Below are 16418 nucleotides of genomic sequence, written 5' to 3'. Positions count from 1 at the left end.
GCGTGACGAATTGTCTTCAATATCTCTCGAAGTTCAAGAGTCCATCTTTTATCTCTTGATAATTGAAATTATCCCGAATGAGCGAACGATAAATTAGACGTACAGGTTATCCGAGTTTTAAAGAATTTTAAGTTTACACAGTATTTTTGTGTAAGCATTCCGTTAAGCAATTGGTTGCGTTGAAACGGTTCTCTGCCGAAAACTGTAAAGTGACTGTGCCTGCTGTACAAGGTATTAATATGGTAGGATACAAGGTATTAAATAGGGTCTACTTCTTTTAGGCCAAAAAATTTGCTTTTTCTTATAGTTGTCAACGACGAGCCTGAGTTCTTGTCTACAAACCTCATGTGCTTACCCCTTGAAACGCCTTAAGTATCATTACATTTTACATCGATAAGAACTTTAAAATTACATAGACGTCAGTTGAATAAACAACAATAAAAGCAACCGAAAAAATAAAAACAATTATATTAAAATATATGCATTGACAAAATATAGCTGCATAGTGTAAAACTAAAAAACCTTCCTTCCATTGATTGTATTAATATGTACAAGATCATTTATATAAGTATTGTAATGATCTTATTTGCAGGCTCGTGCGGGCGACACGTTAAATTTAGCACTGAAAAAGACGGCTATGCTCTTCAGGGTCACGTGATTAAAAACCTTTATCTACAACTGGGCCAGTCACGTGATCCTTGCAGAGGACAATGTGTTATGGAGAGTCGCTGCGTGTCAATCAACATCGGTCCACCAATAAATGACAGAGTAGTATGCGAACTGAGTGACTCGGATCACTCTTTGCACCCTGAAGATCTTAAACCACGAGCAGGTTTTACCTACACTGGAACTGAGGTGAAACATTTAGTGCCAAAAAGATACATAAAGAGTTAATTCTGCAACTTTTAATGCAGCTTTAATGAGATTCTGCTGGTACAGACGCTCTTGTTTTACCCTGTGTAGCGATCCCTTGCTCTGGGAGCTAGTCCAATTGGGAATCTCAATTATTCTTTCAAAAGATGAAAAGTAGCACCGTATAAGGAAATAGATATGATGTATGGGGAAAAAAATTAAAAAAAAGAAATGGTGTGCATGTGTTTTGCTCAGGGGACAAAAAGACCTAAAATGGCATTAAAAGGAACCACAGAACTGATTGCAGGGAGGGGATATATTTCGTTCTCCACAGAACGCGTGCTCCGGTAATCCTTGCTTTCATAATGGAACCTGCCTGAATGGATTTACAGACAAGAGATACCAATGTGTGTGTACAGCTAACTACACTGGTCAAAACTGCGAAATAGGTAATAAAAAAGCAGTAGTTTATGACCTAGATAAACCTTCACTGCAGCACTGTACTTGACATCAATAAAATCGTAAGGCCATTATCTACTGTTTATCTTTAAATTTAAGTTGTGTAGGCAGTATACGATTAAACAATAAATTATGTCAATTTAGTTTAATTAGCGATGATCTTCTTATCATCTTTTTTGTCAGATGAATTTCAGACTTGCAAGCAACTGTATGACAACAAGGCGTAAGTAGCAAATTAATCTAAATTTTAGCAGACGAGTAACTTTAGCAATTTTTGTTAAATATGGAAAACGAAGTAAATAAATTGAACGATCGTCAATCTTACTTAGAGATCTTTGTTAGAGATTACTTAGAGATCTGTTTTTACTGCAAAAGAGTTCATAAATAACTAAGACAGACTCGTTGCATTGTAGTATAAAAATGTTTTGGACAAAATTAAGCTAAACATCATGAACAAATACCTTAGTCTCGTATTTTTCTTAATATAGGTAAAACCGCATCAATTTATTTTTGTCTTTTAATAGGTCTGAAGGTAACAAAGCGTACCAACTGAAGGTTGGATCAGCAACAATTCCGGTCTACTGTCACATGACCGCTGACCTTGGAGCATGCGGAGGTGGTGGATGGACGCTGGTGATGAAAATTGATGGTAGCAAGGTATTCAAAATAATATTGTATTTTTTAATTCATCATAAGCGGAGAGCACAGATGGTGAGTCTGCATTACAGATAATATTTAATTTTCAAAGTAAAAATGTTGATTCCGGAATTTGCGGTTTGGTCAGCTTCCGGGGACGATTTTAGAACTACCAGCCGAAAGCAGCCGACGCCCATCTCATGCTTTCTTGGGGTATTGGGTATTGACGGTCAACGCATTCTGATTGGCTCACAACGTGTCATCTTTAATCAACACTTGAAATTACCTGGATGGTGAAAGGAGTATGGAACTGAGGGGTTTTAAGTCACGCATTCTGATTGGCTTTCTACAGGTGATCTGTCATCAGCCACTTGAACTTGCTTTGATCGGGCTGTAGTCAGGTGTAACTTTGTAAGCGTTTCATATTAACTTTTGTTATTGTTTTGAGCGACAAGCGTAATAGGCTTTTTTCCTTTTAAACTTATTTACTTTCTTTTTTAACAAAGGAAACCTTTCATTACGATTCCAACCTATGGATCAACGAACAACCGTTCAACCTTGCTGGAGGGGAGACTGGGATGGACACTATCGAGACCAAGTTGACGACCTACTGGAACACATCCTTCTCCAAAATCTGTCTCGGTATGAAGATCGGCCAACAGATCAACTTCATTGTCATCAACAAACAGGCCAACTCTCTGTACTCACTGATCGCTGACGGGAAATACCGCGCCACCTTACTGGGTCGTAACACGTGGAAGACGCTGATTGGTTCACAGGCCTCCCTGCAGACCAACTGTAACAAGGAAGGGTTCAATGCTGTGGGAAGAAATTGGGCTTCTAAAGCAAGAATTGGCTTTATTGGTAACAACCAAAATAATTGCCACACCTGTGAGTCCAGAATCGGGTTTGGTACAGGAGGGTATCCTGATGACTCCAACACTTGTGGAAACGAGGCTACGTGGTCACCGGATAATGGATACAAACACATCAAAGCCATGGGATATATCTTGGTACACTGACGAGGAAAACAATAAACTTTCAAACAAACCACTTTACCTTTACCTGGTTTTTATTATCGTTAGGGCCCTTATGTATAACCACACTAATATCAAATGGTTGATAATTTTTGAAAGTAAAACTTCATTTAACGTTTAAATGTATTCTGTGATTTGGTGTTCCATTTAAGCCCACAGCATTTTTATTCATTAGCGCGTAAACACGTTTCAGATCTCTTTTTGGCGAGATGTTTAATCAGGTTTGTACCTCATGTTTAACTGTGAGGAATGTGTCAGGACAGGCGAATCGAGACGAAAGCGCGTGTCCAAAATAAATTGTCAAAATGGCGATGGAACACTAAGTGACTTGGACTACTTGAAAATATACTTCTTTGTGGAGGCAGCGTGGCCGAGTGGTTAGGGCGCTGGTGTTGTAATCCTTAGGTCCCGGGTTCAAACCCCCCACCCTGCCACTAGATGGATTTGATCTCGGTCGTCCCGTGTCAAATCCTCGATCACGCTTTGTATATGCCTGCCCAGCTAGTCTGCCTCCTGCTAGTTGGGATTTTTAACTATGTTTCAGTTCATTTGATTTTCTGTTTCAGTGGCATGCCGGTCGACTAGCTATCTCGGAGAGATATGAAGTTTAGTGCATGACCACTATAACCAACATTTACATTTTCAGGATTGGTGAAACGAAACTATAGATAAGCAATGCCTCTCAGTCTCACTGTAAGAAACGTGTTATTAAAAAGAGGTACAAGTCAACTTGTATAAAATTGGACGAATGAAAACCAGGTTTTAACGTGGTACAGGTGAACTTGGCGAAACACTTAGGGTGATAAGTAGCTTGTAGTCACACTTTTAAGTCAGGAAAGGGAATATACTTCCGGAGATTAGGGAACACTATAGTTTTCTAAAGATTTCCTGTATTTGTTTACCACTGTACACGTCAGCTTCAGCTTGTGCGGTGCTGTTGAACAAGTTAATTTTAAATTAGAATGCAGCGGTTTCTTCCTTGGCTGTAAGGAATATAAATATAAACACACAATGCACGGCATTCATGGAAAGCAGGCATTTTCTTTTATTGTTATTATACTATTTAACTATTAGATTTCTGTCATTTAATATTAATAATTGACCAAGTTAATATAATGAAGATTAAGTAAATGATATAAGTAATATATTTTAAGGCCTGATGTTATTTAACCGTATATACTGTAAATAAAGTTACCATACAATACCAATACTTTCTCAGAATTTTAATTTGACGTTTTCAAAGCGAAGCTACGGCGGACCGAATTGCTTTTCTTCCGGCCTTGGAATAAAAGCCATGCTCTTTAATGCTCGAATAAGCACCGTCCTCGAATAAGCACCGCAGTTCCGATGCGGCGGTTAAGAAGACACCATTTTAAAACTTTTATTAACCAAGAAGATAAGGGTTTAATAATAATTATAACATTATAAAAACGCTGCATCAAATTTAAATTAATTTTTTTTCTTATTTCTTGCATTTTTCTTTCTATTTCTTTTCATTTTTTATAATATATAACCAGGGTACACATTTTAAATTTTATTCATTTTCATGTATTGTTCACTGAAAAACCTCTTTAGGAGTGTCTTATCTTATCTTATCTTATGATACGGGGGAGGAAACTCTAAGCACGATTTAGCGTTCATTCGTTACATATAGCCGGTCAGCCTAGAAAAAAGTTTAACTCAAGAAATACAGTTCGTACACAAACCTACCAAAACATATCTAAGAGAAAACAAACTGCAATTTAGGGCACAAACACAATGCTGTAAACGTTCTGGAGAACTAATGTGTCTTGGTTTTCGTACGTGTTTTTTCACGTTATACTTGAAAGCTCACATGAAAATGGCAACAAAAATCAATTACGAAATGATGCAGCGTTTTATAACTGAAATAAAATTAGCAATATCCTAGATACTAACAGCCCAAGTCAGTTTATTTGGGTGATTTATATCGGAAAAGTTGAAAAATTGTCATTTTTCAACTGAAGTGTTATTGAACCATCAACGCTCAGGACACGCAACCCGATGCCTGTTTGCCGTTGTGTTTCACCTGTTTCACCCAAACAACAACTATAATTGTGCTTGGAAAGTATGCTCAATTCTTAAACCAACTCATCTGACGAAGACAAAAAGAAGCACAATATGCTTTCCAGCAAATGAAAGTTCATTGTTTTTCATATCTGCAGTAGTAAGAGGAGAAATTTCAAAAACAGAAATCCTTTCCAGACTTAAAGTAAAGCTATGCTTGTTTTTCAGCAAATTTGTCACGAAATCCCGAAACTGATCAGAAGACGAGAAAGAAATGAAAAAATAAATATATTTTTGACTCTTGACATTTTATTTATAATTTAAATTTCCTCCCGCGGGGTTTTCTAAAATAGCAAGTTGCGCCAACTTTGCATAATGAATGTCTAACAATGACAACACTACACTATTTTATTAAAGAATCAGTATTGTGTTATGAATTGCTGTCATTTAACTAGCCGTAAAACAGACAAATAAATTGCAGTAAAAAAAGTGTTCTTCGCTGTGAGCAAGTGAGTGATTCCACAGGATTTCGATGTTCCTAAAATTTTGCCGGACGGCTGCCATTCTTATTTCGTTTTTCGTGTCCATTATTTGGGGAGCTTGGGTTCAACGGAGTCTTGCATTTGCAAATCAAGGTGAGTGGTATACCATTGGAGTACAAAGTTTGTTTGAATTAAAAATATCTCGAGTTTAGGTAAATATGCAATTCGGTTAAATTGTAAATATTTGGCCTGGATTAAGTATTTAGTACTTAAGAAGAAAATACTTTTTTAGCTGAAGGTGTAAACAAACAATCTAAATTCAACTGTTGTCAACTTCGAAGGGAAATGGTTTGATAATAATTATAAGAAATTACGCGGAAGAGGAAACTACAGACAAAATTTAGCGTGCATTCGTTACATATGGATGGAAGCTTAGAAAAAAAGCTGTTATTTTTAACTCGTACACAAAGTTACCAAAAGTTATCTTAGAGAAAACAAACTGCTGTTTAGGGAACCCATACTATACTGAAATCTTTCCTGTGAAATATGTAAGCTTGTGGGGAAAAGAAGTGTCGTGGCTTCCGTAATTTTTTTTTTATATTATACTTAAAAGCACTTGACTATGCCAACAAAAGTCAATAAGAAAATTACGGATTATAACTCAATAATAAAAATGGGGTTACCAAGCTCGTTTTTGAGTTAAAACTACTTAAAGCTAAAACTAAGGGTGTTTTTAACAGGTTATAATGTTGTTATGGTAACCCGCAATGTCAAGCAAGTAATCACAATTTACCAAAGATCGGACATTTGTTTGATACAATTATTGCAGCAGCAACTGATTAAGACTTGCAATGCTGTTTTATCATAGTATAAAGCCGGAAACCATTACCAGCCACCTTAAATATTTTTTAGAATTCGGTTTTCACAGGAACTGTTGCCAACTAATTTTTTAGATTGATCTGATCTTGCAAACAACTTACATATTAAAAAAATTAATAGGTAAAGAACACGTTTTCTTCTCCAAAAGAGCTTGTAGAGTTGTTGTTTGAATAGATTATGAAACAATCTTTAGTTTGAGTTTTTCCACACAATCTGTTACTCAAGTTGCTTTTATTCTGTAAAACGGTCTTTTCTTTACTTTTACATCAGTTTTTGTTACATCCTAAAACCATCTTATGCGATATTTGGAAAAAAATGCTAATAAACAGCTTAGTATTTTGAACGGCGTTTTTCTCAAAATCTACCCGTACGACCTACCTCAAAATTTCAGAAATAAGAAATTGGCTTTGAGTTATCATTCATGAAAAATAATCTAAAAATCTGTAAGACAGATTTTTCGCAAAATAGGAAATTGTGATATTTTGCTGATTATAAAAATAGCTCAAAACTGTCTTACAGATTTTTTTCAAAATTTTGGCTGTGGACGTGGTTCACCCCTTAAATTTAATTGTGAAAGAAAAAATATGGATCAAAACCTGGCTTTTACGACCTCCGAAGCGGATAAAATTGTGCGTGCGAGCGCGCGCTAATATGACGCCATGCGTCGCGGGCGATAATGAAAGACAGAATTACAACTTCTCTGTCGGTTGTTTATCCACCTTTTTTGTCGTATTGTTTTCCGTCCCAGGTTTCAAGACCTATCTGAAAATATTTTGAAGTTTTCTTTTGTATACAAATTTGGTAAAGCGCCGTAAAACAGATGGAACTCTTTTTCGTTTCTGTTTAGACTTGCTAGCGCCGAGTTGAACCTACTTAATGTTTTGCATAATATAAAACTAACAATGACTATTTAAGGGGGGTCCTTCTTAACTACAGATTTAGAGCAGTTGCTAAGGAATTTCTCAAGATGGTTTTTGGTGGCAAGTTATTTTGAAGCGTTCGGCAAAGCTAAACTGTGACTTTTTGGTGGGGAGGACAACTGAATTGAAAAAATTGATATTACACGCCCTTAACTAGTGTCATTCCCAAACCGCGCGCTAGAATTTGAGATTCCTAAAACTTTTGAGAGAAATGTTAAGTTCCGATTTTTTTTTAAGACTTAGAGATAATTTATATTTCTTCATAATCCTTCATATGGAATTACCATTTACATGTCAGAAAGGAACGCTACTGAAGAAAGTTCAATAATACGAGTCTTTATAACGCCATAACTTTAATAATAATGCGAATTTCCTAAAAACCACACTAAGCATTAAGCACATGGACGTTCTTTATCTGTTGACACTGATTTTAATTCCTATATCTAAACGCCCTTTCAGTTTTAGGGTTTTTCTATTCTGGTTACGTGACTTGTCAAATATGGCCGTGCTTTGAAACTTTTGAAGGACTCTTCAAGAGAAATAAGTTGTACAAAAATCTTATCCATATGAGGTTCGGTTTCCAAAATTTGACGGTCAGAAATCTTTCCTAGCAACAAATTGGTAGCTAAGAAGGACCCCCCTTAAAGAGTACAGTTCTTTTCTTAAAGTTTTGGTTTTCAACAAACGGTGAAACAAATTAAGGGTAGCAAAAGAGTGTTTTTCGCTGTGAGCAAGTGAGTGGTTCCATAGAAGTTAGACTTTCCTAAAATTTTCTGGACGGCTGTCATGCTAATTTCATAATTTGCGGAGCTTGGGAGGTACGAGGTGCGTCTACGTGTAACTTTTTCCATAACTATGACTAAAAGTGAGAATATTCACTATTTTAAGAATCCGTATTGACTTAACTATGAAATGCTCTCCTTTAACAAGTCACGAAACTAATTAATTCGGTAAACATGCTAATATTTGGCCTGGATTAAACACACTTTCTAACCGAGCATTTAGTACTAATGAAGAAAACACCTTTATTAAGATAAAGGAGGAGAAGTGGTTTAAGAAATCATACGCGAGAGAAAACTCCAAACAAGATTTAGCATGCGTTCGTTACATATACATGTACACGACAGGCTAGGAAAGAAGCTGTTTTTGTTTTAAAAAAATATAGTTTGTACACAAACTTGCCAAAACATATCTGAGAGTAAACAAACTGCAATTTAGGCACGTACGCTATACTGAATTGTTTCAATGCATTTAATGTAAACTTTCTGGAGAACAAAAATGTCGGCCTTCGTACGTGTTTTTTTCATATTATACTTGAAAGCACTTGACAATGGCAACAAAAATCAATTGTGAAATAATGCAGTGTTTTAAAACTTAAATAAAATTAGGAATATCCAAGACAGTCACAGCTCAAGTCAGTCAATTTGGAAGATTTATATTGTAAAAATTAAAAAAAGGACATTTTTCAACTGAAGCTTAGGTGTTATTGAGTTACGCAACCCCCTGCCTGTTTTTTTTCACCTGTTTTGCCCAAACAATAACGTTAATTCTGCTTGGAAGGAAGAAGGTATTCTTTATTCTTAAATAAACTCAGCTAAGAAGACAAAAGAAGCATAACATGTTTTCAAGCGGAGGCCACTGTTTTCCATATCTGCAAATGAATTTTAAGAAAACATTGTGTAGCAGCAGGATAAAATTTCAAAAATACAAATTCTTTCGAGACCTGACGTAAAGTAATGTATGTTTTCAGCAAATTTCGCCCGAAATTCGTAACTGATCAAAAGACGAGAAAGAAATGCAAGGATAAGTAATTTCTGTATCAATCTTGACATAAAAAAATGAATCTTGACTTTTTTTATAATCAAAAGCTCTTCCCGTAGGGTTTCCTGAAATAACGAGTTGCGCCTACGTGTGGCGTTTTACAACAACAACAACAAACAGTGCGAAAGTGTGGTCTTCTACATACATATATCTTATTAACCAAGCGCGAGGGCCGTACTGGGCGAACATTGGCCCGAGGTCTTGACAGTACGGATCGAGCGCAGCGAGGTCCGTACAAAAAAGACCGAGGGCCAATATTCGCCCAGTACGGTCCCGAGCAAGCTTGGTTAATAAGAGATTTATTACACGACTGAAAACTTTGTGTAGTGAGAATTGCTTCCTGGTAGATGTCGTGGAAAACAATGTGCGGCAAAACTTTTACGCGCGCTAAAGGAGTTATAATTATGTCTGTGTTTAAGGTCATTTCATCTTCAAAGCAATAAAAACTCCGATGTAGCGGTTTCACGGTGACGTGTTGTTTTCACGAGTAAGCCGTCACAATGCTGGAATCAATTTAAGTTGCTTTTATTTAACCAATAAGATTTGCTCTTATAAATTTCGCTGTCAACGGTGGCAGAAACTGTCAACTGTCAAAAAGCGGCCAGCTTGTCATTTCATTCAACCAGTTCAACTAATTTCAATTTTTACAAAGTCTAAAACTTAGCTCTGTTCTATGAAAAGTACTCAGTAAACGAGGAAAAAATGACATCTAACAAACTGAACATTGAATGTATTGTAATCGAAATCACTTCGAGACTTGAAACTTAAAGGAAAATTAGTCAAACTTCAGAGCTGAAAAAAATTATTTGTCATAAACGCGTCACTCAAAACACGCGGTGGCTGGCACTGGAAAGTTTGAGCAGGATTAATCTTCGTCGTCGCTTTCGATCATGATTCTTCTTGGCCGCTTTGCAGCTGGTTGGTTTCAAACTGAACGGGCCCTGTCATGACTTGAAAAGTGCATCCTGATATAGAGGAAATATTTGCACCTGCAAAAACACCTTCGAGGGCGTTCGAGCTCGATGAACAGCTCACGGAGGTTGCACTGTCCTGAATGGAAGAATTGATATCACTGGTACTGGCATTTTCTGGCTCTTTTCGTCCACTGAGTGTGTCTGACATCTGGCGTTGGTGGCCCAAGGAAGCAGATTTGTACGAGCTTAAACTTTGGATATTTTTGTGACCACTCAGCTGCATCACGTAGTTTTCAGGAAAATTGCCGTCGAGCAAACGACCGATGCTGGTTTTCCTGACACTGTGATTTGTGAGCTTCTTTTCACCTGACTGGAGGCCAGCAGCAGAAACTGCATCTGACATAAACTTTCCAAGCTGATTTTTGCCCAGTGGTGTACGCAAATACCAGATGTTGTCGTCGGATTTCCTTTTGTGCTTCACTGCCAGGTAAAACGGGTCTTCGGGTTTCTTCATGTCCTCAGGCCTGTGGTTTGCGAATGCTTTGTAAAATTTCACCGGACATCTAGAATCGCCAGTTGCAAACAGCTTGGGCGAGAAAGGTCTTTTATGGCCATTTTCAGTGTTTCCTTGGCGGGTTTTTGACCCTCTCTCCGTTCGCCAAACAAGAAGCTCTCGACCTGTTTCAGCATCTTTTTGCAGTAAAACATCCCCCCAGCACAGCTTTCTCGATTCATCTCTGGCCCGGAAACCAAAATGCAATGAAAGGAACCACCAAAGGGTCCTTTGGAGGACTAGGGGATCGTGGTCTCCAAACTGGCCGCTTTCAAAGAGCTGATCTTGCTCTTCTACGGTCAACTCCCGTGCTGCGTTTGGCTTGTTACCGCGACCGCTCTGGACAAGGCTCTTTCGTTTAGCAGCAAGGACCTGACGGCAACGGGAAAACGTTTCATCTTCAAATATGTTGAAAGGTAACTTTTTCTCTGTAAAATAGCGTTGGAAGCTTCGTTGAAAAGGGGTCAGCGAGCTTGGCTCGTACTCTGCGCCATTTTCTTTTCTTACATCCTTGAAGAATTTTGACAGTAATTTGTCAAGTTCAGACGATGTCATTTTTTCCAGCTCTCTCGTTTCGTTAATACTGGAACAAAAACGCTGAAGGGCTCTCATATCGGACTTCGTTTTCTTGACTGTATTGCTTGACCTTTGCGCAGAAATAAAATCTTCTAGCTCTTGGCTATCATTAATGACTTCGCATTCAATTTCACTGTGATGGCTGTTGTTATCATTTCGTTGCAAAGTTTCGCTTGTAGGTGAGCATTCCGTCATTTCTGCTTGTTCACCGTTAGTAGAAAACTCAAGAAATTCTTGAATTTGAAGGTCGAAGGAGGGCATTTCTGGTTCTCTTATCCATTCAGGAGTTTTGCAGTGATTTTTACGGAAAATATCGTCCGTACTTTCCGCCATCTTTGATTTGATAGACAAAAATCTTGCGCTAAATCGCGCGGGAATTAGCGCGGGATCATTCGGGACAAAACCCGGTCCGATACTTGGAAAATATCGGCCCTCGCGGGAGCGGAAATAAAGTAATCTGATTGGCTGATTTAGTTATTGGCCCTCGGACCGCCTTAGTCGTGTAATAAGGCACAATATTGTCAATATTGCAATAATTTGCCCAAACCGATGACCGTTTTCAATCATAGAATCTCGTTTTTTATGAATGACGACTGCAAATAGTGTTATATTTTGGCAAAAACGTGACAGATAAACAAAGCAGTTTAACTCGTAAATGGAGTCTGAAAACCAGTGTAGTTTACCGAAGTGGTGTGAAAATCATTGCGAAATGCACAAATAACGACAAACTACGAATGAAAAAACTACAACTCTATTTTGTCGATAATTAAAGAAAGTGAATACCCGCCTTTTAAAGGGTTTCGAGATGTTTAATTCCACTAGTATGGTATCCTCTTACAGTTACAACTGTTGGTAAGCAAGTTTTTTAATTTTGGAGAGCAAAACTTCCATCACTACAAAATAAACTCGCGCGGTAATCTCATCGCGCAATCTACATCCCGCCCGTTCTGTTGATCGCGGGCAAGATCGGAAAATTCCGCCCGCTCCCGGAACCAATCAGATTGCAGGATTTGGTTCATTTTGCCCGGTCGCGCGTTCAAAAAATTTTTCTCTTCCCAAACCGTTTTCTGACGAGTTTGCCATGTCTCAATGCTAAATGAGCCAAAGTTTATCGATATTAAGTCGAATCATCTTCGGATCTTTCTCGGCAATCTTCGGAAATTTTTGGAAAAGTTCGGAACATGTTTGGAAACATTCGTACGACCTTCGGACAATATTTTAAAGGTTCGGAAAATGGTCAAAAATATCGTAATTAGTAGGTTTATATAATAAACAGAATAATACATGGTTGCTTGACAATATGAAATTTCGAACAGTCGAAGACAAATGTTTTATATCTCCGCGCAACCATGTATTATCCTCTATGTATGTTTTTCAGCAAATGTGTCTTAAAATTCCGAAACTGGTCATGTTTCTTTCTGCGCAATTAATGTACCGTTTAAAATTTTAAATTTAGTATGCCCTTTCTTATTTTTATGTTGATTTGTTATATTATAAAGGGTTCCACTATTTGCTACAAAAACAGCTTTTGCAAATGCAATGTTTAGTGAAAGCTGCACAGTTGACTAACATATTTTACATTCAAGCAAGGTGATCCACAGCCATTTGACAGTTTAGGGAAAAACAAATAGAAATCGAAACCGAGTAACGTTATCATTGTAAAACGAAGTTTTGGTTTATTACAAGATGAGAAGAGATGGTAATTAATACAATATTTCGGCTCTATTTCAGTCATTATCATGCAATACTGAATTTTATAAGCAAGCAGCTTATATACCAAAGTGATTATTATCATTATTATTAGGAGCGCGGATGACATTACGTAACAAAAGAAAAAAAGTTGCGTAATCAAGGAAAAAGATCTAATTCTTTAAAGGTTTTAATACCTTCAACGATGCTTGGGTTTAAGTTCTTAGTAATGAAAGCATCAAGGAACTCTAATTGTAACCAAAAATTACAATTACCATTCCTTGAGACTTTTTGTTTAGAACGGCTCACCGTTGAAGTCCCAAATCCTTCCCTCTCTCCGCCGTGCAAAATAGTTTTATTTATTGTGTTTAGCCTCCCTTTCATTGATATGTCTTTTTAGTATCATTTTTTTATTTGCAGGCACGTGCTGGCGACACGTTAAATTTACAACTGAAAAAGATGGCTATGCTCTTCAGAGTCACGTGATTAAAAACCTTTCTCTACAACTGGGTCAGACACGTGATCCTTGCGGAGGTCAATGTGTTATGGAGAGTCGCTGCATGTCAATCAACATCGGCCCACCAATAAACGACAGAGTACTATGCGAGCTGAGTGACTCGGATCACTCTTTACACCCTGAAGATCTTAAACCACGAGCAGGCTTTTCCTACACCGGCACTAAGGTAAATTTTTTTTGAAGCTACATATGGAAATAAATCTACAACTTTTTAAAACAGTTTTAAAGAAAGCCTTAAGGCGAGGCCGAACGCACAGAAAATTTCAGCGCAACACAGTGTAAAACATTGCTGGATCGTGTTACGAGATTTCTGGAAGTAGCTGGCAAATGCACGCAATTTTCCAACGCAACGTAGTGCAACATCGTTGTGCGATACATGTTGCATACATTTGGCCACCCTGCTGCATTATGTGGCAACATGTCAGATAGCGCTTAAAAAATTTCAATCGAACAAGTGCGCATGATCTGGTGCAACAATGTGACAAAAACGTGGTCAAACGAGTACAACGTCATGTGATACCCAAAAAAATGTCGCTCTAAAACAACACCATCCAACATTTTGCAACACCTTGCAAAATGGTGAGCAAACGTGTGCAACATGTTGTGCGCAAATGTTGCAATATGTTGCACTTGAATGTTGCGTGCGTTAAGTCGGGCCTTTATTATATGGGACGTGGCTGGCGCGTACACTCTATCGTGTGTTACAATATCTTGCACTAGGCGCTAGATCAACAGCAAATCTCATTTCCTCTCCTGACAGGATGAGAAGTAACACTGAGCATAGGAAAAAATTCATTAGTGGGACAAAACATCTGAAGAGAAGTTAAAACGGAATCCACTAGGAAGTCGAGTAATATATATTAAAGTTGGACAAAAATCAAGTACCAGAATAATTTAAATCCTATTGCGTTATTTCCTACCCTTAATAAAAGGTAAAGATGTAAGTAATTATCCATGATAACACCAACAACAATTTCTTTTCAGAGTCTGAGAAAATGAATTTCAAAGTTCACAAGGTATAGGCAAAATCTCACGTGTAGCCATTTTGTAAATTCGTCTTAAGCGATTCAGTGGAATTCAGCGAAACTTCGAAATTTGTTCTCGATGTTTGGTGTTGTTAGAAAAGATTTCTTTCGATAAGATATTTGAAGCAGTAACAAAAAAGCTTGCAATCAGGTGTAAATAGTTTTGGTACATAATTTTGTCCAATAACTACTCGAAGTCCTGGCGGATTTCCTCTTAACCGTTGCATTCTTTATGGCTAAGCGTTGCAAATTTGCTCTTACCGAAAGTGCTAGCACTTTTTTTGGCATTATTTGGCTTCGCAAGCATTTTTTTTTTACATTTTATCCCAAAAAGCACTGCTAGCATTATTTTGGATTTTCGACTGACTATTTGTCTAATTTTGTGTTAAAAAGCACAATCTGACTTTATTTATGGTGCCAAAGATGCATTAGCCCTCATTTTAGTCAAAGGAGCCGTGGAGGCCTGGGGAATAGGTTTGATACGTCAGTGGTTGCCTTCTAGAAACCCAGTCCATCACCCTCGTTCTAAGATGACGTCATCCACGTTGTCATCGAGGAACAATGGAAGTCAGCCAGCCAAGGCAGAGATAGCTCGAGAGCGTACTCTGACATCAAACATTGATCGTTACATTTTATTGTTGAAAAATGTAACTGAAAATCTGAAAAATGTAATATTCTATGTTTAAAAAAAAAACGGAAAAAGTGAGCATTTTTATGTTACCCACGAGCACTTTTGTAAAAAAAATTAGCATTATTTTAGCATTTTTTGGCAAAAAACGAGCACTTCTTTTAGCATTTAATGCTTTTTTTACGAGCACTTTCGGTAAGAGCCTAGTTGCAAAGACCTAAAACTCATGTAGCATTAAAGGAACCACAAAACTGATTGCGGGGAGGGGATGTTTTTGTTCTCAATAGAACGCATGCTCCAGTAGTCCCTGCTTTCATAATGGAACCTGCCTGAATGGATATACAGACAAGAGATACCAATGCGAGTGTTCAGCTTTCTATACGGGAAAACACTGCGAAACAGGTAAAACAGGAAGTAATCTACGGGCTGGATAAATTTTGTAGGCATGCTGTATACGATTGAGAATGCTCGTAAGGTTTTTTTTTATATTAAACATTGAAAAAGGGAATCGATGCTTAAAGGGACAGTATCACCATGGCTTAAAGGAGTTGGTTTAAATTGGGAATGACTAAAAGTGGCCTGGCGTTGCTAAAACGTACTGTACTGGTCATGAAATTTGTTAAAATGTGATTTGGCTAAGGACGAATAGGACAGTAGTGGCCGAAAAGTTGAAAACATCGGCCCGACGTTTGCAAGTTTAACAGCGCTACTTGGAAGAAAATCACTTAAAGCCATTGATTTTATTATGTTCACAACTTTACGAATGAATTTATGCCTATCTCTTGTTGTTCAAAGGTTATGCTGTTAATTACTGATTAAACCCTCATAATTCTACCATAGATTACGCAAAAACTTAGAAGACTTCCCGTGATATTGTCCCTTAAATTTGAATTTATTTTATTTCGATCAACGCCATTACTTCATTTCTCGATTGACAATGTCAGTAATGATCTTTTTATCATCTTTCTTTAGCAGTTCGATTTCAGACTTGCAAGGAACTGTATGACAACAACGTGTAAGTAGCAAATTTAACATATAGCAACGTGAAAAGAGGAAATTTAATACTTTAAATACAACGTATTAAACACAGCACTTGTCATTTCAAGAAAAATTCTTCTTATTTAAAAGGTTATCAATCTTCCCTGTTTTTCTTTGTTGATTTGTCCATTTCTTTTTTCATTGCAAAAGAGTTACAAAAACTCTTATCATTATCATTAAAAAACATAGACCAGATGCGTTGTGATAGACAATCAGAAGTTCTTTAAAAATTATGTCAAGAGCTTTCGAGGGAGGGGGAAGGGATGAAAGGCGGAGCTGTTAAGAGAGTAGGGGATAATTTGACGAAATGTGTTAATTAATGTGCATTGCACATATTAAAGAAGTAGGCTGAAATTATATTAGTTTT

At 37.3% G+C, this 16418-nt stretch overlaps 2 protein-coding genes across 2 annotated transcripts in view; both read left to right on the top strand.

The window, feature by feature from the left end:
- Positions 1-648: 648 nt before the first annotated feature.
- On the top strand, positions 649-2998 carry LOC144637040 (putative skeletal organic matrix protein 5). The gene is made up of 5 exons (XM_078496210.1): positions 649-855; positions 1187-1301; positions 1495-1534; positions 1836-1968; positions 2454-2998. The coding sequence occupies exons 1-5, from the start codon at positions 718-720 to the stop codon at positions 2967-2969; spliced, it is 942 nt and encodes a 313-aa protein (XP_078352336.1). The 5' UTR covers positions 649-717; the 3' UTR covers positions 2970-2998.
- A 9842-nt stretch (positions 2999-12840) lies between these two features.
- Positions 12841-16418, top strand: part of LOC144637039 (putative skeletal organic matrix protein 5) — a 17355-nt gene continuing 13777 nt past the window's right edge. The window contains exons 1-2 of the mRNA XM_078496209.1: positions 12841-12853; positions 13264-13526. Of these exons, the coding sequence (XP_078352335.1) occupies positions 12841-12853; positions 13264-13526 (276 nt within the window). The remainder of the gene's footprint in view (positions 12854-13263; positions 13527-16418) is intronic.

Source organism: Oculina patagonica, chromosome 13 (assembly GCF_052425735.1).
Source record: "Oculina patagonica isolate OP01 chromosome 13, crgOcupat, whole genome shotgun sequence".
NCBI classification, from domain to species: Eukaryota; Metazoa; Cnidaria; class Anthozoa; order Scleractinia; family Oculinidae; genus Oculina; species Oculina patagonica.
The sequence above is the reverse complement of the archived record's forward strand: the minus strand, read 5'-3'. Positions and strand labels throughout refer to the sequence as shown.

What these genes read in the sequence shown, in the direction of transcription:
- LOC144637040 (XM_078496210.1), top strand. Translation starts at nt 718, where the DNA reads ATGGAGAGTCGCTGCGTGTCAATCAACATCGGTCCACCAATAAATGAC. An exon ending in TTACCTACACTGGAACTGAG is followed by an intron (nt 856 to 1,186) that starts GTGAAACATTTA and finishes CGTTCTCCACAG; the next exon opens with AACGCGTGCTCCGGTAATCC. An exon ending in TGAAAATTGATGGTAGCAAG is followed by an intron (nt 1,969 to 2,453) that starts GTATTCAAAATA and finishes TTTTTAACAAAG; the next exon opens with GAAACCTTTCATTACGATTC.